Below are 22303 nucleotides of genomic sequence, written 5' to 3'. Positions count from 1 at the left end.
CAAAGCAAAACACAACACTACCAGTTTGCCTAGCGCTCTGAGGGGCTGATGGACGTGAAGGGTGAGGGTGGAAGGGCTGGGGGCTGTTTATGTGGTGATAATGGTGGGGACGTGGATTGAATTGGAGCTTAGCACCTCTGCACCATGTCAACAAAACTTGAAGGGCTCACCCCAGTGCTGTGGCCTCATTTCATGCACCAGTGCCAGGGATAATGGTGTTTCTGCAGATAGAGGGCTCCCTACTGGACTGCCAAGGAAGCCAAGGCAGCAATGCCAGGTTGAGCCCTTCAGAAGCTGATTTATCAGTAAAGGAAGAAAAAAGTAAGTAGGAAAGACCTCAGCTCTGATGAACAATAAGAACACAGCAACTTTCTGCTTTGCTCCTTTCTCTGCCACCCTTAGCCATACCCAGATTGAACTCCATTCACTCCCATGCCCTCTTCCTTCATGTCCCCATACTTCCAACCCCTATAGTTCTGCCCCTCAATTGACATGCCCATTCTCCTGGTCACAAAGTATCATGAAGAGGTGAGGAGGAGGAGCTTAAATGGTTGCTCCCTAGTGGCAAATTCTCAGCTGATGTAAATTGTAACCGCTGGATTAAGGACAGTAGAGCTATGCCAATTTACACCAGCTGTGGATCTGCCCCATAACTTTCAGCTGTTATATTGGTAGGATCTGCACTTGCCCAACATTAACTAAGTTTATTGCTTAAGTCTGGAATGTCAACATGGGCTTATTGGTACCTATGATGTCAAATATTTTTCCCCTTTCATAACAAAATTTCAATAAAGCAGCTTGGAAAAGTTCTAAAATGCAGAAATATTAAATTTATTCATACATCATAGCAGGAATACCAATGGTAAGACATCTTGCATTACATTCTCCCCTCTTTAAAAAACACAGTATACTGTTCTCCACAATAAGTTACATAAAAGCAAATTTTATGTACAAGTAAAAAAAGATCAGTGAACAGCACTATTTTACACAGCATATTTTGCATTCAGAAGTCACATATTTTAATCTTTACTTGCCCTTAAGTGTTTGAAACTAAAACTGATTTAAAAAAATCCAAAATTAGTTGATTTAGTGAGTGGTTTTCAACTAATTTCTAAATTTGTGGAGACTGCAGATGCAACTCTCCCACACTCCCCACTAAATTAGTGAATCTTAACATTCACCTGAAAACAAAAGGATATTAAAAATGGTGAATCTAATCATACCATACAAAGCAACAGAAGACAAGTAACCCGCTTTTATTTAAATTGCTTGTCTTTGTACATCCTGAAATATGCAAGAGGAATTTTTTTTGGCCCGTAGCTAGGATAAGCAAATGGTACATGTCCAGCTTACTTTTGCATTGATATCAAACAATATTAACAATTCCCCTTTAAGAGATTTTCATACGTCCCTTTTTCCTATAAATTCTTCTCTAATGTGAATTATATGGATAGCTGTTAATACAGTGAATTTAATTAAATTATTGCCATGAAATCAGCAACCTAATTAACATATTAATTTAGCTCTTGTGTACATTTTCCCAATGAGTTTCCTGGTCATGTGTGTTTAGTTTTTATCCTGGAATGTGTAAGTATGGTATCTATCTAAAGTTACAGTGTAATGAGCAAGACAAAGTGTAACAATACTTGGCAGACAAGACAAAATATTGTCCATTAATGCAATCCTTACCTTACAATAATGCAAATATGAAAAAAAAAATATCAGAGGTGAAAGAGTGTTCGGTCATACATTCTGCTGCTATATTTGTCCATAAAGTTAATACTGTAGAACCTTTCATTGAAAAAATTACTTTCAAAAGTTCTTGTCTCAGGTGCCTGAACTGGTGAGATATGTAGGTAACAGAATACCAGACAAAAGTTAAAAACTCTTCTTCACTGAAAGAGGCACTGAATTTGTAAGCTGAATTAAGGCTGTAGAATGATGCTGGTTCATTGTGAGTTTAAAGTCTTCGGTCTTGCATTAAAAATCCTTTTAATCTATTGCTTCACTGTTAGTCCTATAGGCCTGTTTACGGAGATGGGTCTCAATCTCCTCCCTGAAGACCAGCATTCCAAGGTGCGAGTGAGATGCTTCATTCATGGCTTTAGACTGGATACACATGCGATACTGCTCTGGAGTCAGCTCATCAGCACAATGCTTCTCATGCCAGAGGTGAAACAGGCCTGGGACTGGGGTCCGGATCACAATAAGGTCTCCGTGCAAGTACTTTCTGTAAAGGTGAACATCCTCTCCACCCCAGCCTTTCACTTCCAAGTCAAACCCCCCTATAGTAGCACAAACAGACACATCGGACAACATTAGTTTTGCAGAATGAAAAATGAGCTTTAACATAAACCACCATTCTACCACATTCTGTAGATATTTACCACTTAAAATATCACTTAATGACACTTTTACAGCAAATACTAACAGCACATGCCATATTAGTGGAGTAACTCAAAACACGCAATGCTGTTTGGCAGTGGAAACTGGCTTTCACCATGGGACACTGATTTCTGGCATCACACAGGTTATAGCAAGACTTCGAAATGGAATAATGTGGTCCATTCACATTGTGCATAAAATCGGTGATAGTTAAGGCTACGATTTTGTCAGATGTCACGGAAGTCATGAGTTCCATGACTTCCAAAGACCTTTAACTTCAGCCCCAGCGGCTGGGAGCTGCAGGGTCCTGCCACCTCCCACAGCGTCAGGGAGCTGTGTGGTACCGCCACTGCCTGAATTAGCAGAGCCCCTAAGCTCCGAGCTGCTGCAGGCAATGGGGAACCCCTGCAGCTCCCTGGCTGCCACAGCAGGGGACCCCTGCAGCTCTGAGCCCCCATCGATGGTGAGGGCTCCCAGAACTCCCAGCCACCCCACAGCTGCCCAGCCCCTTCCTATTTTATCATGGATATTTTTAGAAAAGTCAGGGACAGGTCTGCAGTGAACTTCTTTATTGCCCATGACCTGTCCCTGACTTTTACTAAAAATATCCATGACAAAATCTTAGCCTTAGTGATAGTATCTATGACAGCTACTGCAGTTCTCATGAATATGAATAATGGGTAAGTGTTTTCTAATTTTAGAAACTGCAAATAAGATGATCAAGCATCGTGTGATCATCCAACTCTATGGACCACAAGTGCCCCAGGCACCACAGTTTGAGAAACTCTTGATTAAAAGAAGTCCATACAGCCATGTTTCTAGCCAAAAGCATAGTAGAAGTTATGCTGATATGCAGATGAAAAAAGCTAGGATTATGTATTGTGTATCATCTAATATACCACAAACATAAAGCAATAGGATTGTTACTAGAAATCAGTTTTTTTTTTTTTTAAATATATTACTTCAGTTTCAAAACAGCCTTCCTCTTGGTGTCAGCCATAATTGATTGATTGTGGTAAGTTACCTAGAAAATCTTGCACTTGCCCTCAGATGCTTTTATTTTTTATATATATATATATATATAAAAAAATGTTTTGAAACTGAAGTAATCAAGCCTCGCTAAGTTCTAATATTGAACCACAAGAGGGTGCCAAAGTATATTTCAAAACTTTAAATAATCACAATACTCATGTCAACATTTAATACTTAAAAGTGCGCTTATTAAAAGGAAAGGATAGCATTTTTAAAAACAGATTAACATGTACTACAAATTTCAAAAGCTTGGTGAATTCACTGTCAAACTAATACATTCGCAAGTAGTAAGATATTTTACTTTATGTTCTTTAACACTATTAATGTAATGCTATTGATACTTAAATTGTTAAACCAAGACTTTAACAGTCTAAAACAATAAGTCAAACCTAACAAGCAGAAACTTTGACTGGGGAACTCAGGAAATGAAATAAGATAAATTAACATTTTACCTTCTTGAAATCACAGAAGAAAATAGTAATAGATGAGCTTTTGAACTCCCCTCACCAAAATTCGCAAAAAACACTTATGTAAATTCATCTTACCAACAGTCAGGAAATCTGTCCGATATTGACACGTCATTCCAAAGCCAAAATCCCGCCAGAAGCCAGAATCCTTTTTGTGTACCTACAATTTTAAAATGAACATTTTAGCTTTTCCCCCTTATACAAGACAGCTTGAAGAAAATGTTGTGGCTGTGTTTCATTTTAGGAGAATCTGTATTTATCTGGTTATTTTCTTGGCACAACATTTGATATTTGTGTTTCACAGTGTATATACCTGCTGTTTGTTCTAGTTACGGGTCATCAACACCTAACATAAGGGCCTCATAAGGAATGACAGACCTATTAATTTAGAATACCCAGAAACCAGTTAGTAATTCTCTTTCCTGCCTTTATCTTCACACACATTCCTTTTGCAATCTCCAATCCGGCCTCCCTACTGCTCTCCTTCTGCTTCCTACCTGTCTGTTGATGCCAAGGGGTCTAACTTTCATATTCACCTATTTAACAGCTAACTCCCTCTGCTCCCCATCTCCCTAATTCCAACACTTCTCCTGCCACAGTGGCTTCCTCCTTCCTTGGTCTCATGCTATTTATCCAGACATTTTGCAGTCTGACAACTAGGCAGACTTCTTGCAGTTTAAAGTTCACTCTTCTGTCAACTAGGATCTCTTCTCTCTTTAAAAACCAGACACACTGCCGCATTACTCCCTTCTAAAGGGCCCTGTCTACCAATCCTTCTGGGCTCTTTTTACAAAGTCTTGTTGCTGCTGCTTCTTTCATCTCTCAGAAACCCATCCCCTTTACGCGGAGTCCCTATTATTAAAGCCTTGTCTGCACTCTGGCCATCTCTTATTTTGATGTATGTTGCTCTCTGATGTCCAGGCTCATGGCCTCTCACTGCTCCTTCCCTTCCCCAGTCTGCCAAGAGTAGGGGTGAGCAAACTACAGCCCGCAGGCCGGATCCGGCCTACGTGATTGCCATCCCTGTGGTGCCACGGGCCCTATGCCACGCCCAGAAGCGGCCGGCGCCACGTCCCTGCGGTCCCTGGGGAAAGGGGGGCAGAAGGCTTCATGCGCTGCCCTCGCCTCCAGGCACCGCCCCCAGCAGCTCCCATTGGCCGGGAACAGGGAACTGCAACCAATGGGAGCTTCAGGGGAGGTACCCGCAGAGCCCTCTGCCCCTTCCCCCCCCCCCCCGAGGCTGCAGTAAGTGGCGCCAGGCCAGAGCCCACACCCAAAACCCGCCGCCGCACCCGAGCCCCCTGCCATGCCCCCTGCCTCACGCCTCCTGCACCCCAACCTCCTGCCCTGAGCCCTTCCTGCACACCACACCCCTTCCCACACCCCCCCCCCCCCCGCCCTAGCCCTACACTCATTGCCCTGCATGCTATTTCCCCATCCAGCTGTGGCCCTTGGGCCAAAAAGTTTGCCCACCCCTGGCCTAGAGTTCTGTTGACAAGTGGTTTTCCACTCAGGCCATTTCCGAATCTCTCCACGGGCTTCCTACCTCTTAGCACATCAATGCAGGCTCTTTGTACTTTCTTCCGAGGCCCTACATAATCCTGGCATCACCTACATTTTAGTCTTCCTTACCATCAGTAACCTTCCACTTTTGTTCTCTCACTTAAAATAGTCTCCTCATCCCCATCCAACAGACTCTCCTTTCCTTGTCTTCCTAGTAACTCCAACACCTGTGCCTCGAATGATTGTCCAATGTTTGTTTTATTTAGATTGCAAGCTCTTCAGGGATGCTGTATTTCCTGTTTGTAAAGCACTATATAAATTAATGGCACTACATAAGTGTTTCTAATGGGATTCTGGCTGCTGTTGGATGGTGGGGGTAAGATAGCCCTGCACAGAAGGCAGCAAGAAGCCCAGCGCTTTTGTTAGTACATTAGGTGAGGGAGACAGATAGCACAGCTAGAGATGCAGTACTCCCCTCTGCCGAACTGTGAGGGTAAAGAGGGCCATACACCTGATCACCACTCAGTAGCTAGCATTCTTGGGCCAGTGTTCAAAGTAGCCCATGTTGCACCTTCCAAAGAGGAGGGGTAGGAGCTACTCTTCAGTGTCCTCCTTTCACCTGCCCAACAATAGCAAGAGACATTCTGCATGTTTCATTACTCAAGGAGATTACCTCCAGCAACTGCCACTTGATGTAGTACAGTTCTCCCATCACACCGTGACAATGGCTTTAAAAACCACAATACAGCCTTTGAATTACAAACTGCTAACTGTGTTTGGTTAGTTTCTTAGTCCACTAAATTCTGTGTGGAAGCTAGATGTATCCAGAAATACTGGCGTTTTGGCACTTTCCATTACAATGTTTGTCTCCCAAGCTCTTATTCTTTTACGTCTAATCAATATAGGAAAAGTTCTGTTTCATATCATTGTCAATGTGTCTGGTAAATATCTAGGCTATTTTAGATATGCTGCTACACTGAACTGCCTCATTAAGATGTAGCACAATGCTCTAAACTTCTTTAAAAAATCAGAACACTTACCAATTGCTGCTCCACAGGCGGTGGTACATCTTGGTTGGCATAGACAATAGCAGGATTATAAAGGCTGAATACCACGGGATAGAAAACTTTCTTGCCTATAAAGTCAGAAGAGCTTTGTTACTCCTAGTGGGACATCTTTGTGAGTGAAAAGGGCAGCTGTGACGTATTGCTTTCACGGGGAATATTCATTATTAATCTATTTAACGAAAAAAGCATAGGCACATGGCCTGCCTCCCATAATTTCCATTTAGAGAGCCCATTAATATCTAGCAAGAGTGACATATAGAAAAGAAATGGTATACAGCCTCTAACATGATGCTGTTCTAAGGTGGACATGGATTCCAGGGCTTCCATAGGACCCCTAAGGTAACAGTATAAGAGTATGAATGCTAAGAGGAACATTAAGACCATCAAAATCAAACAGCCATCCACCAGAAAGTTTAGGCAGATAGAGTTTTAGAACCACCTGTCAGTTTGGGAGGTTTAACTTTCTGCTATGGTCCTTGCAGTGACAGTTATGTTTATTTTTGATATGCTGGGATACCAATTTGCAACTGCTGAGTACTCCTCCAGCTTTAGATAGGCAGGCAGGTGAGGTAAAGAAGGTCTGTCCAATATTCCACACTATGCCTGCCGCAGAGTTTTGGATGATACTTACGACAGCCCTTACATACACTGGGAATCCGCATGCACTGTCTGCTTCTCCAAAGCCAGTAACTTAGGTTGGGAGAAAGCCTCAAGTATTCCTTCCCTTGTGCTGCTGCTGGGGCACCTTTTCAGAGAGGCAGCCTCAGCTTTGTTTTCCATGTAGATTCAGTTGAAGAGGGCCTTAAGACCAGGATCCAAAGCCATACTGAAGGCACTTGTGGATCCTCACTGTTCCTTTGTCTCACCAAGGCTCTTTCTTGAGTAGTATCCTTCCTTTCTCCCAGAAATAGAGGCAACATGACTATATATCCAGACTCAAGCACCCTCTGCAGCCAAGGGAAGGCATCTCCAATTCCCACTCCAAGCAAATTTGACATGCCACTTCCATTAAGAGTAGAGATCAGCTTCAAGACTGACTTCATTCTGTGATATTGCAACAGTGCTAGTTCACAAAGAATTCCCTGTGCTATAACATCGCTCAAGCTATTTAAATACCTATATGGCCTTCCATCACCCTGGTATGCAAATGCTGAGACAAAGAGGAATAAGAGGCAATGAACTCAAGCCAAATTGGTTTGCAACTGTCTGTTGCCCATCATAAGGAAAAGCATCTTTCCCTTGCAAATTGGCATTCAAAGAGGGGGAAAAAAAATAAAAAAATACTCTGCATGCAACAAATTTGTAATGAGTAAAATTTTTAAAATCCCCATTGTGCCACTGTGGTAGCTAGCTTGCATATTAGCTCACAGAAGCCTTCAACTTCTCTACAAGAGTTTGTAAAACAGATAGATAAGCTTCATATGCTTGTGAAAGCACAGTCTGGAGGAGAAGAATGGGAGAAAGGAACTCCTAAATTCTAATTCTAATTCCAACTCTGTCAGCAACATGTTTTGTGGCCTTCAGGCATGTCACTTTACTGCCATGTCTTGGCAGTAAAACGGTGATACTTATCCTGCGAGAATGTTGAGGGGACTAAACACTGCAGATAAATGTCAATGGTTTGTAAGATGTGGAGCTCTATATAAAGGCTCAGGATTATAGCAGGTACTGGTTGAGCACATACTATAGTTAAAGCTAAATTCCATTTCCTTTTAGAACTGCTCTTGACTCTCACACTAACTCTTTTGAGGGTAAGTATTTCCCATGGTTGGGCTCTATTCTGAGGTGACACTATTTTTTAAATCAATGTAGAAATGATCCAATTGTTAAAGGTACTGAAATAATTTTTTTTTAACTTGTCTTTTTGTAGATTCTCAGCTTTTAAAGTGTGCATTTATTGTATGAGAATTTTAGTTTGTATTTTAAGTTTAATTATCTGACATTTATAATGATATGAAGAGAAGTCACATTTTAAGGCATAAGCATAAAGGTAAGGTTCCATTCTCTGAGCTTCCTATGTGAGTGCTAGATTTCTGAGTCTTAATATTGCATCAACACTAGTTATTTTGTGCCCAGAATTATTTTTCCTTCCAAGAGCCACACTATTGAAATTACTCCACCATTCAAATTAGTCTTATCAAGTTATTGTAAGGCCCACTTCAGAAGGTAACATTTCCCCACTTCAGTGACTTAACAGGAGCTTACCGGGTTCAGCATTCAAGCGGCAACTGTTAAGGAACTCAGCTGTGAAATAAATATCAACATCGCAGAAGAACATTAACACTTCGCCTTTTTCCCAAGCTCTGGCACCCATGTCTAGTCCTCGCCCACGATTAAATTCCTCATTCAAGGAGACCAGTGTGTAATTGTGAAAATTAGTTTCTCTATAAAGAAAAATGTGAAAACAATTTAAATAAAGGAGTGTGGAAAAAGGATGGCATTTACAGTGCTATTAATTGCCACTGTAGTATAAATTGGCTCTGGATAGTTATTTAAAATGTCTAATAATATCAATCTTACTGTTTTTTTCATGCATTTGGGATGCTGCAGCATTAAGCATTGTCTACGTTTAATAATCCAATCTACAAGTTGCAGAGAGAGAGAGAAAGAGAGAGAGAGAGAGAGAGAGAGATCTGATCCCTGCCATCACCATGTATGCAGTAACATTTCAAATACAGTAGTTATCCAGACAGATTAAAAGGGCGCTTTGAGCCTCTGATGCCACTAACTCCAGGAGCAGCTGTGGATTGAAAGGCACTTCTAAATTGTCTCAGAGGATTCTGGAAGTGGGACGCTCAGTCTCAAGAGCAGAGCACACTGGGAAATCAAACTGCACTATCTGATGGCTGGAAGTGAGGCAATAAGCTGCAAGTTGTCCATATGTTAATGTCACCGCTGCCCAGTCAACTCACTATCTCCGCACCAGCCTTTCACACACATTAAAGAGAAAGGAATGTGTAAAAGAGCTATATAGAAGCACACGAGAAGCATATCTGGGGGAAATGAGCAAATGCCCCAAAATACCATCTTGAATCGCTCAAAGTAAATTTTGGAAACATGTGAGAACAATACTTTCTAACCTAGCTGGGGACCCACTGAGTCAACAAAATCTAGTCTGAAACAGATCACTCATCTGTGAAGAAACTGGAGGGGCCTCAATGAGGAAAAGTCAGTTTCCCAATAGAAAAACCAGTGTTCTTCACACTGACAGCCACCTGACAGTTCTGCTCTGAGGTTTTGCAGATGAAGCAGTGGAGGAAAACAAACACTCCTCAACCTCTGTGCATCAAGCAACCCTCTCATGGTGCCGTTTCAAGCCATCTGCACTATAACCTTTGGCCAACAGGTTTCATCATTTATTTACAAAGTGATCCATGGAAAGTTATGTGCAAGTAGGGGACAGATTGAAGGCTGAGAACAATAGATGAACTGCTCAGGCTAACAGATTGAGTGGCCCTCTGGCAGCAGGGTACTGTGTTAATTTTGTCACAGGTGACCAGCCATTTCTACTCACTATCATTAAATGAAATCGGTTACCATTATTTGGGACATATAATAAGTAGCATATTGTATCCATAATTTCACCTTTTTACACATTTAATTTTCCAGTCAGCATCAGTTCATGTGAGCCAGTATTTACTACAAAACTCACCACTGTATTTTATACTATCCATTGCCAACCATTAGTGGTTCACTCCTAATCTCTCAGCTATGTATTCTTTCAGACCCAGAATATTCAAATGATCACCCCACAAAAATAGAGAGTCTTTAACAACCACAAACAATGCTAAGAAGAATCAAAATAATGAACAACATACTGTCTGAAGGTAAAATGAATTTTGTTTGGCTGTGACTGACTCACCAAGTTCTTTCTCACTATTTGTGAGGTTTTTTTTAAACTGACCAATAAACATCACTTGTATTTCAGAGCCTTCTATTTTGATTAGCTCACTTACCGAGCTACTGACTCCAGGATGCTCCTCACTTCAGATAGCCCATCTTGGCCGAAGTATACCACTGTGAGGTGAATCCGCTTGTCCTCATGAATACACACATCCCTATGATAAAGATGAGTTAATATCCATTATTATATTCTAGCAAGGGCTCTCTCTCAAGTGTTTTGAAGTTAGTGGGCAAGCAAATTATTTTCCTACAAGCTTTTTGATTTTGACAATGACTACCCCGCTTAAAGCAATTTCACGTCACGTGGAGTTAATGTATATGGTATATTTTATAAAATCACCTCTTGCCAACTAAAAACCAATTCAGTGAAGTTATTCACTATTGTAATTCACTACAGATAGTGCAATAGTTGACATTAATCTTGCTGTAAAAAGTTTTAAAAGACTTCACAGCTCATCTAGCAGCTTTTAAAGAGAGAAACATTAGTTCTCCTGTGCCCCATCTTTCGGATTCAAATAGGTCTTCCACGCCTGCATCTTATTCCTGATAAGGTAGCTCTAAAGCCAATACATCCACCAAAATTGTGTAATTAAGCATTAGATCTCCAGTGGCTCTGCCATTCTTAATCTAGGTTGGAGTCCTAGCTAGAGTGTTTGGTTTGTGTTTTAGTGTAAAGATAAGAAGATTGTTTGAAGAAACATTTCTCCATGCAGCAGTTAGTATTCCATAACATTTCTATGCAAATTATAGTACTGAAGTAGAGCTAAGTTCCATCAAAATAGGTTTTCACTTTGATAAACTAAGGAAAAGCTACACCCTTCAATTTAGACTCTGATGCACTTACCTAAAGTTTTGCATGAATTGTGCAAATGCCTCAGTTCTTCCAGCAAGAGGGACAATGATGTTAATAACTGATCTGGAAATGTCAACTGTTTCACTCTTCACTTTCATGAGGGGTCCAAATGGTCGGAATAGTGTGACATGTCTGTATTCCATAACATCGGTCTTTTTATAAAACAATTCATACTGTGTTCCTTTATCTTTCTCTGTGCGATAATAACCTGAAGTTATAGAAGGAATTTATCAAGTCAAAAACATGAGATTCACTGAGACTTTTAGCTATTAATTGTAGTCGCACCACTTGATTTCTATCAAATTATAAAACAGTATAGAAAAATAAAGCTAGTTGGTAAGTGTTTTTTGTTTATTCAAAAAAGAAAGAGGTTTTGGGTTTTCATCAAAAAGCACAAAAAAAATCCAAGAAAACCTAAAAAGTTATATCAAAAACAAACATTTCCCAAAGAAACTTCTGTTTTGACAAAAACCCATTTTCACTGGGGGAGAAGGGTTCATTAAAGAATAGAGATTCAGGAAATAGTGAGTAAGGATACTGCAACACATGACACTCTTTGGTGAGCTAGAAGGTACATACCAAACCCAGGAGATCCATGTAAACCTTATGCACCCTCTCTCTGCCCCAGGCCAGTTGGTTCTAAGAAGTTGCTGGGTCACAGACCATGACCACTCTTTGTGAGGCCTCTATTGGGCTGACTAATCTTGGCCTCAGATAGTAGCGCATCATATAAGCACATGCAGCTACCAGTGTTTAACAGCTGTTAACTGAAGGAAGCTTCTGGAAGTTTACAGGTTGGTGGTTTCTGTTGCCACGGCAACAAAAACAGAGCTAATCACAATGGGTTTTACAGACTCAAACCCCCCTGTATTATGATCTCAAAACAGGTTCTGCAAGAATTAGAGTTGGCTCTCAAAACGATGAGGATTGGCACCAGATATCAAAAAGTTTGTCAACTTTTACTACTTCCCGGGCTGAGTCCCACATTGAGGAACAATCAAAGTAACTTTTGCTGCTTTGTTTGTGGCAGTAGTTTTGACTCTATATAATCCATTTTAAAAGAAGATTAACATTTTAAATAATTTTACTGACTTCATAGAATTTGCTCTTTTGAAACAGATTATACCTTGACAAACCTGATATTTGGAAATTGGCTAATTAAATCAAAACTATCTGTCATGGAAAACTGTGTTGCTATTTTAATGACTGAGGTTTGATGTATAGAAGGTTCTACATAAGAGAACAAGCAGTTTTATTTTTGGAGGAGTTCTGGCACATTTTTAATCTTCAGAGTATAAATCCTTCACTGCATATAAACATTGGAACTCTCTGCACAAAATAAGAACAACTATTAGAAATGGTTACTGATGATTAATTTGCTGAGCAAATAATGTAATCTGATTAGGCGCTGACTAGCATAATATGAAAGACACATAGTAAACCCATTCCTAAAATCGGTTCCAGTGGTCGTGCCTCTCAAAGTAACTTATTCCCTCTTCACACAAGTTTAGAGAGGGATAGCTGCATGAAAGAGCACTGGCATCAACCTGGACTAGGCCCTCTAACAAATACTGGATGGTTTTTAATAATTGTTAAAACTGAATCTTGGGTTGCCACTAGCCACTATTTTCTCTATCCAATAAGTGGGGGTGTACACTTTTGACCTATGCAGCCTACCTACCAAGGGAAAGAATGAAAATGAGCCTCTGAGCAGTCACCCTTTAATAACTTACATTTAAGGCCTGTCAAGAAACAATGCCAGAGCAAGTAGCCTCAGTAATTCTAGCACACACTGCCTGGGGAGCACCAGAACTAGTTCTAACAGGGTTGATCAGACACCAAAGTGTCTCAAACATAGGAGGGTTAGGACTTTCTAGGATTGCAAATCGGTTCTGTTCCTGTAACCAAGAGCGCCTAACTTAACTTGCAGTGAAGTTTAAGATCAGATGAGACTAAATTCTCTAATTCTTTGTTCCAACTGCTAAATATATATATTTTTTTTTTAAGAAGGCTGTCAGTCTCAGTGGTCAAAAGTTATTAACAGTGTCTCAAACTCAAGACAGTTAAGTCCAAAGCAGACTGCAAAAAGTTACAAAGGGATCTCTCTCAGTAAACTGGGTGACTGGGCAACAAAGTGGCAGATGAAATTCAATGTGGATAAATGCAAAGTCATGCACATGGGAAAACAATTCCAACTATACATACAAAATGATGGGATCTAAATTAACTGTTCCCACTCAAGAAAGATCTTGGAGTCATTGTGGATAGTTCTCTGAAAATGTCAGCTCTATGTGCAACGGCAGTCAAAAAAGCTAACAGAATGTTAGGAACTATTAAGAAAGGGATCGATAAGACAGAAAAATACCAGAATGCCATTATAGAAATACATGGTACAACTACACCTTGAATACTGCATGTAGTTCTGGTGACCACATCTCAAAAGAGATGTACTAGAATTGGAAAAGGTACAGAGAATGGCAACAAAAATGATTAAAGGTATGGAACATACGAGGAGAGATTTAAAAATTTTCAGCTTAGAAAACAGAAAACTAAGAGGATATGTTGGAGGTCTATAAAATCAAGAATGGTGTGGAGAAAGAACAGGGAAGTATTATTTACTCCTTCACATAACACAAGAACCAGGGGTCACCCAACAAAATTAACAGGCAGCAAGTATAAAACAAACAACAGTATTTCTTCACACAGTGCACAGTCAATCCATGGAACTCACTGCCAGGTGATGTTGTGAAGGACAAAACTATATAACAGGGTTCAGAAAAGAATTAGATAAGTTCATGGAGGATAGGTCCATCAGTGGTTATTAGACAAGTTGGTCAGGGATGCAACCCATTGCTCTGAGCGTCCCTAGCCTCTGATTGCCAGAAGGTGGGAGCAGACAACAGCAGATGGATCACTTGATGATTGCCTGTTCCATTCATCCCCTCTGACGCCCCGGCATTGTCCAAAATTGGAAGACAGGCTACTGAGCTAGATGGACCAATGGTCTGACCCAGTATGGCAATTCTTATGTTCTTATATCCAGTTCTTATATCCAGACCTGCAGGATGATATATACTTGATAAAACTGGTGCACTACCCCGTATGCAAGACAGGAAGAATCATGAGATTCCAGCTGAGACCACTCTAACAGCACGAGGCCTACCACCTGAGCTAGTGCAATGTGAGAAAACAAAGGGGACAAAGCTGCGACTAGCCCTGGAAGCACGACACCCTCAGTGACCTCTTTTACAAGCACCAAAGCATTTGACCCTTAACATTTAATTTTTGCAATACTAGTGCATAGTAGCTAGCACTCTCACTGTTTCTGTAAGTCCTACGTTGTTTTCTCAGGATATAGTCACTGTTTAATATGGGTTGGATCACCCTTCCCCAGCACTCCCAAAAATAAAAAAAGTAATTACATTAAAAAAAAGAGGGCTCTGAAGCAGACGACAATACTCAACACATCCTTAAGGACAAGGGAAGGACAAAGGTAAAGCTAGTTACCCAAACATATGGTGGTGACAAAATAGTTGATGTACAACTCAATTTTTAAGTTGTTTCTTTCAAACGAAAGACTCAGTATGTTGCTTTTGAGATACTTTCAGAAAAGTGCTAGGTAAGATGATTTACTAGTTTTGTGCCATTAACAAATCCGTACATTCTCTCTCAAATGCATTGCGGGTAGAACTTTGCTCCTGGGATGAACAACAGAAGGAAACATCCTCAGTTTCAAGACTATACAAAAGCTACAATGCTTCACTAAATTCCACTCCAGACCACCTCGATGTTTTCATTTATATAAATATAAATATAAAGAAAGAGGCAGAGGAGAATTAAGGGTGAAGCAATCTACAAAATCAAATTCGTATGTGGGGAGAAAAAAAGACCCCCCCCCCTCCAAAGTCAAAACAGTGGTGCAGTTTCAGTTGTAAAAAGTCTGAAAATCCTAGAATATGCAGTTAATTTGTTATGTAGGTCTGCAAAAATGGCATATATTAGTGTAATAAGATTAACAACAATACAGAGCTTCTATAAATAGTTTGTGATCACAAAAGCATAATCAAGTCCAATACTATGATTGTATATTGGACGTTACACATCAATATGGCACTTTCAAAAAATACTGCATAAATTCACTCTCTACAGAGAAGGAAACACTGTGTTTAAGTGTAACAGGACCATTTTGAAAAATTATTAGCTATTAACTCCATTAATTAATTAATTCCCCTCCTTCCTAACCTTCCCACCATACCCATCATTTTGTATTTACTGCTGCTTAAGTAGTTAACTGTTTAAGGAAGAAGTTGGTGAACCAGAATTAGCAAGCATATTTGCTAAGGATTCTCACATCATCATCATTTGCTAATATTTCACACCTCTAATGTTAAATATTATGCTGCATGCTATCAAAAAATTGGAATTCCCAGCTTTTAAAATAATACACAGCATGTGCTCCTGGCTCTAGTGGCCATGACAGATTTTGGATTTGAAAAGGAAAAACCCAAAATGGTAAACAAAGTGACTGGATTTGAAAGTCACTTTTTAAAAACTTTTAAAAAAAAAAAAAAAAAAAAAAAAAGGCATTTTCTACCACAGGAAAGTTGGGATTTATGATGTTACAGGTTTTAAACACAGTCCAAGGACAAAGATATCAAGACCTATACTACTGCAACATTCATGTTAAAAATTCTTAAAATTTGTTTGGAGCCTTGAAAGCACACACTTAACGCATTAACTGCCAATCCTTCTCCAATTATAAATTCACAATTCCTCTTCCTCTCCCAGCTTTAACAAGCATCTCACCTTCTCCTACACTGAATCTTTTTGCTCTTTAGTTTTAGTGAAAGCAAGACAAGGTATAGCCCATAAGGCTTGGTTTGAGTAGCTATTCTACCCCATCCAAACTTCTACACATACTCACTCTCATTGATGAACAGCACGGAGTGATCTTAGGGCACAAATTCATCTATCCCAAGAAGCATTGATAATTATAATTCCTCCTGACTTCTACTGGCAACCCCGATTAAAAGTATGTGAACATATGCTTAAGAGAAAACATTTGCAAGATTTGTGCAAGCTTTACAAAGGTAGCAGGTAATGCTTCTTAGCAATAAAAATGTGTTTGATTATGTAGAGTAAACAGTTTCACTCAGCGACCATACAAAGACTAAGAAAAAAAAAGAGACAGTAAGTCATACTAAATGAAGATAAATTCTATATTCCTGTGCTCACCATGGGTTAACAGCCTTAACTATAAAGGTAATGATACATCTGTAATCTTACCTTTGTATCAGATTTAATCTTGATTAAATCTGATCAAGTGTGTGGTAAGAAGTCAGGGAACAGAAAACTTTAAGGTCTGTAAAAGTAGCTAACATCTTCTTAACTTCTCACTACATGTAGTTTTAGGAACTGAGAATGACTCATATAATAAAACCTGCTATCCTCACCTTAAAACTAGTATTTACTGACTATGATCCAGAATAATAGCAAAGCAAACACTGTTAGAAATAAATTTCTGCCATTCTTGGCCCCTGAAGTTTTATTCACTTTAAGTATATACAGAGGACTCTTGTCATGTAAATCGAGTTTTGAAAATAAAGTTGCTAAAACTATTACCAACTTCTTTGTTAGCCACTTTTTTTTAGTTCCATTAGTAAAGATTAAAGTGTACTACCACAAAATGTATTCATTTGTGTTAATTTGACCCTTGTGGATTAATTCCCAGTAGCAATTGTGCTAAGAGGCTGTTAAAGTCAGAGCTGCTGGACTAGGGCTGTAGCTACACACAGACACTCAGGGTACGGCCTGCATGCTGCTGTTTGGCCGTTCGTAAGCAACCCAAGTTGGAAGTTACAATAGCAAGGCATCGTGAGGCACCCAAAGTTGCAGGGCAGGGGTGACAGCCCCACTCTGATTTGGATTGCATCCAGGTATGTCATCGTTGTTTTGCATACCCCTGTAACTCTCTTGTGCTGTTTAAGTAGTAATTGCATTGTGTGTGCATTTAAGTAGTAACAGCGTGAACCCAGTGTACCTTGCTTTACCTGCCATGTGTCTCCAAAGGGATAAACTATAAGTCACAATGCCCACAGAAAGGACAAGAACTACTCTGTGGGAGCATGCAATAAGCACCTGGCTTGGGAAGTCTCAGCACTGGTCTTGAGGGCTATGATAGCCAGACTGCAGCATCTCCTGTCCCCAGGAAGTGTTTCAGACAAGGAGTCTACACCTAGGAGTGTGCCTTAAAGACCCAGAGCAAATCTGGACTCTGCAGAGATCCTGCAGGCTTTGATGCACATGGCATCTAGGATTACCATATTTTGAGTGTCCAAAAAGAGGACACTCCACAGGGGCCCGGCCCCGCCCCCAGCCCCGCCCCAACTCCACCCCTTCCCCACAGTCCCCGCCCCAACTCCGCCCCCACCCCTGCTTCCCACGAACATTTGATTCACAGGAAGCCTGAAGCAGGTAAGCTGGGGGGTGGGTGGGGGGAGGAGGCGCGGCCCAATCTAGCCCCCCCGGCATCTCCAGCCTGGGTCCGCTCAGGCCCTGGGGTGCCGGCCCCGGGCCAGCCCCCGGCCGAGCACCCCCGGCCCGACATGTCCCGATTTTCCCAGACATGTTCGGCTTTTTGGGATTTCCCCCCAGACGGGGATTTGAGGCCCAAAAAGCCGGACATGTCCGGGAAAATCCGGACGTATGGTAACCCTAGTGGCATCCAAAAACTGGGTCAGATATTAAGATAGGTATAGACCTACACACCATCACAGCACGTTTCTTCTTGGTTAATAGCAGTAGATGGAAATAAAACATTAAAATGGCAGCGTTATCCTGCAGAGGACGGTGAATAAGCACTTAACTTTTCATCCGAGTGGCTGCTTCGGAAGCCTTTTGCTTGTGTGAAAGATTTGTTGTTTGTAGTCCAACCCCCGCAAAGTAAAACTGCCATTTCTTTTATGCCCTCCAATTCTGCTCTTAAGACAAAGTCAACAATGCTCTGCTGCTGCTCCCCTGCATCCCCTGCCTCATCCACCTTGTAGCGAGTGTGGCCAGATGGTAGGCGGTTTCAGCAGCTCTTATCCATGTGAGACATACACTTTACTCTTCTTGTGAACGCTATCCACAATAGTTCACTCTGCCAAGCCCAGGAGCCATCAGATATTTCAGGTGAGGGGATGATAAAAGGAATTCAGTTTAAAATAAAGAAACCACTATACAACTTTAAAAAAATAAACACTTTCATCTGAATCAGGTTATGTTCTCTTACATATTACTTTGACAGGTCACTATTAATTTTATGTCTTTGGGTGATACAAAATAAGGACACATTGAACAGTCCTATCGGCCACCTCCAGACCGCAGCAGGGTTTTCTGGTAGCTCTCTCATCACCAGCAAAGCCGGGTGATTATTTCTCTACCTAAAGTTACTTATGGCATTCACCATATTATTTTACAGTTTCAATGTACAGCTCTGCAATTTCCTTTTACTATTTTCTTGATCCGGCCCCATCAATAGCAAAGATGCCACAAGCTGGTGCTGAGCTCAAGTGCACATTCACTGACATGATGTGATACCAGAGACACACCTCTGAAAACCATTTGCCTTGCTTTAGAAAATATACTTTAAGCTAACTGCTCAACAGCACAGGCTGCTTGAATCAGACATGAAAGGCATGGCAAGAGGAAGAACATGAAATGCTAGAACACACCAGCAAAAGGATACCAAAGAACTGAAGGATTAGTAAAATGCAGAAAATAGGAGTTGGAAAAGGAGAGTAGTACCAAGGCAATCTATCATATTTGGCAAGTATTATGGCTTCTGTGTGAAGCTTTTATGGCCATATGATCAGCCCCACTGGGGACCCACACTACATACAAATTTCATTAACTATATACACTATATTATTAGAAAGTATACTCTTTGAAAATGCTGGATTCTCTCTCACACACACACACGAAAAGGACATGGTGACACTCGGGAAAGTTATGCTGAATTAACTAACGGGTTGAATTTAAAATGCATTTTTAAAGTGCATTACAGCTGTGTGGATGAGCTCATTCAGAAGTAAAGTGGCCTTAGCTTAATTCCCTTTGGAAGTGAATTAAACTGGCCTTAATTCACTTCAGCTTTGCGCAGAATGACAGCGTTCACAAGGCTTTAATGTGCTTTTAGCTAATGCATTTTAAATTCAACCCTTACTTAATGAAATATGACTGTCCCTGAGTGTCCTCATGTAGATATGCCCCAAGATTTAACAGGAACTGAGATTTCACAGATGTATAACATTATGATTGTTTTCATTTCTTGATTATGTACCACTGTACCTCAGATTAAAAATACCTAGGTTGGAAAAAAAATTCAGTGCAAGTTCAAGAGGTGAGGGGAAGAAAAGATGATAGTAAGGGAGATGGCAATGGTCTGCATGAGACTTTGAAGCCTTATTAAAAAAAGAGACCTGAGCAAATATTTAAAAATTCATGTCCAGTATGTACATATCCGGAAGCACACAAGAGAAAGCACAGCTCAAAAATAAAAATGAAGTGATACTTCATAAACAGAAGTTTAGAAAAAAGTTTAGATACTTACTAAAGAAGGTCTTGTCTACACAGGAAGTTATACCACTAAACTCCCTGTGTGGACACTTACTTCACAGTAAAATGCCTTTTTTCCTATTTTGTTTGTGTCATTTTGGTATAATTATGCTTGTAAAATTAGGTTTTTCTTTAAATTCAGTCTGTCTACTAAATCTTGGTAACTCAATGGGGCTAAAATAGACAATACAAAGCCATTCAGTTTCCCTTAAACTTAAAGTAATCAATTCTATTGTTTTCAGATCTTCCATACTATCAAATATCAGTTTTCCAGTCATCTGACCCAATCTGCTTAAATTTGTTTCTGGTTCTAAATATCTCATTAGAATCTTAGATTGGAGTTCAACTGTTGATGATGATACATCAGTTTAGGTGCCAAAATATTTGTCAATACAGAAACAATCCATTAAAGCCTATTTAAATAAAGCCTATTTAAAAGCTTCGCAGAGAAACCTTGTTATCAGGATACAATTTCTAGACCGACATTAAGAGCATTTATTATTATTTTAGGATAGGAACAGCGACAAATGCATTTACTGTTATTTTAGAAAAGCGACAATGAGGTCTGACATCCATCATAAGCGCTCAGGCTTAAGCGGTTATAATTGAGCACTGTATTTCCCAAATATAATGGCAGCAGCTTTCTAACCGGGCTTCCATCAACAAAATGACAAGTTATAAAGTAAAACACTGAAGTCCTTGAAAGGGACAAAAAATTAAAAAGGTTTAGTTCTGAAATTTGAAGTCAAAATAGTTAATGCTCAAAGAAAATTTCTCTTCAGCTGGCCAAAAAGTTTCTCAAGTCCACCAATGCTATTTTCACATGCATAGGAAACCATAGGGTGACTTGCATAGGTACAATCTCTGGTAGAAAGGAAACAGTGTTACATTACTGTGGCTAGTAACTAACATACCCTAATATAATGACCTACAGCACAAAAATATTTCCACTTAAGTACTGAATAATGGTTATGTGATTCCTGTAATCCAAGTCATAAAACACTGTCTTGACCACAGAGGGAATAAGTTTAATTTCCAAAGAGAGAGATGTTCTTTAGGAACTAATTGTCAATTTATCTAGGGTAAAGAGGTGAAGGGAGGAGTAGAACTTTGTTTCATAAGGCACTATGTCTACTTGCTTTCTCAAAGGCCTATATAGTCCAGAGGTGGGCAACCTACAGCCCGCGGGCCACATCTGGCCCACGGGACCCTCCTGCCCGGCCCCTGAGCTGCTAGCCCCCAGCCCCTCCCCTGCTGTTCGCCCTCCCGCGCAGTCTCAGCTCACTGCGCCGCCAGCACAATGTTCTGGGCGGCAGCGCAGCTGCAAAACCATGGCCTGACCTAGTGCTCTGTGCTGTGCAATGGCATGACTGGCTCCAGCCAGGCGGCATGGCTGCCTGTCCTGGTGCTCTGGGCAGCACGGCTGTAGCGCCGCCTGCCACTGCGGTAAGAGGCCAAGGAGTGGGGGGAGGGGGGAATAGAGAGTAGGGGAGTTCGGCGCGGGGGGGGGGGGATAGGGGTCAGGGCGGTCAGAGGGCGGGGAATAGCGGGGTTGAATGGAGACAGGGGTCCCGAATGGGGACAGAGGTCTCGGGGGGCAGTCAGGGGCAGAGGGTCCAGGGGTGGTCAGGGAATGGGGTGGAGGGGCAGGAGTCCTGGGGAGCCGTCGGGGGCAAGAAGTGGGGGGGTCGGATGGGGGCGGGGGCCAGGCCACACCTGGCTGTTTGGGGAGGCACAGCCGGCCCTCCATACAATTTCAGAAACCTGATGTGGCCCTCAGGCCAAAAAGTTTGCCCGCCCCACTATAGTCATTAGACATGGCTATCAGAAAAGCTACAAATACCCACTGAAGTGCACACTATATGTATTAGAGGAAAGACGCTGCACACATTATAGTAATTTAAAAGAAAAACAGACCTGTAAAATGACATTGTGAGAACGTCTCTAGGCAAATGAAATCATGCTTTTAGGTGAAAAAAACTTTAAAGTCCAACGCTGCTTTAGAGCTATACTTTAGATGCATTTCCACTCCGCACCCCCACAAGATAACAAAGGAACTTTACTTGGAAGTTTTAATAGAGTACTGGTTAGGCAAAGCACCACTGCACTATTCCATTAGTGAGAAGCAGATTTGTTTTGGAGCTGATTAAGTCATCTGACTAAAAAATGTTAACCCTTTCAACAACTGTGTAGCATTCTCATGTATGTATTTGCTTAATTATACATCATACATCACTACTCAGATTTTGGTGTGTTTGAAAATACAAGAATTAGCTCTAAAGCATTATTCACTTCTGACTTTTTCTGGCAATATGTACTGCATTTAATACTGTAAGCCTGTATAAAAAAATCTTAATATTTCCATCAGAACTACATTTTAGTATAGAGTACCTTCAAGACTGAGTTCTAGAGAAATAGTGGTCACTGTACCTTTTCAGTATATCAGCCTTGAAAAGGCAATGTTCATGTATCATTGCTTCAGTGTTTTGCAGCTG

The 22303-nt window shown here is 40.8% G+C and overlaps 1 protein-coding gene across 4 annotated transcripts in view; it reads right to left on the bottom strand.

The window, feature by feature from the left end:
- Positions 1-1542: 1542 nt before the first annotated feature.
- CSGALNACT2 (chondroitin sulfate N-acetylgalactosaminyltransferase 2) overlaps positions 1543-22303 on the bottom strand; it is a 54646-nt gene continuing 33885 nt past the window's right edge. For all 4 annotated transcript variants that reach the window (XM_034776399.1, XM_034776403.1, XM_034776401.1 and 1 more), the window contains 6 exons: positions 11202-11418; positions 10411-10512; positions 8660-8838; positions 6428-6522; positions 3963-4044; positions 1543-2285 (listed from right to left, as the gene is read on the bottom strand). In XM_034776399.1, coding sequence (XP_034632290.1) covers positions 1993-2285; positions 3963-4044; positions 6428-6522; positions 8660-8838; positions 10411-10512; positions 11202-11418 — 968 coding nt within the window. In that variant the 3' untranslated portion in view covers positions 1543-1992. The remainder of the gene's footprint in view (positions 2286-3962; positions 4045-6427; positions 6523-8659; positions 8839-10410; positions 10513-11201; positions 11419-22303) is intronic.

This window comes from Trachemys scripta, chromosome 7 (genome assembly GCF_013100865.1).
Source record: "Trachemys scripta elegans isolate TJP31775 chromosome 7, CAS_Tse_1.0, whole genome shotgun sequence".
Lineage (NCBI taxonomy): Eukaryota > Metazoa > Chordata > Testudines > Emydidae > Trachemys > Trachemys scripta.
This window is presented reverse-complemented; position numbering and strand designations above follow the sequence as displayed.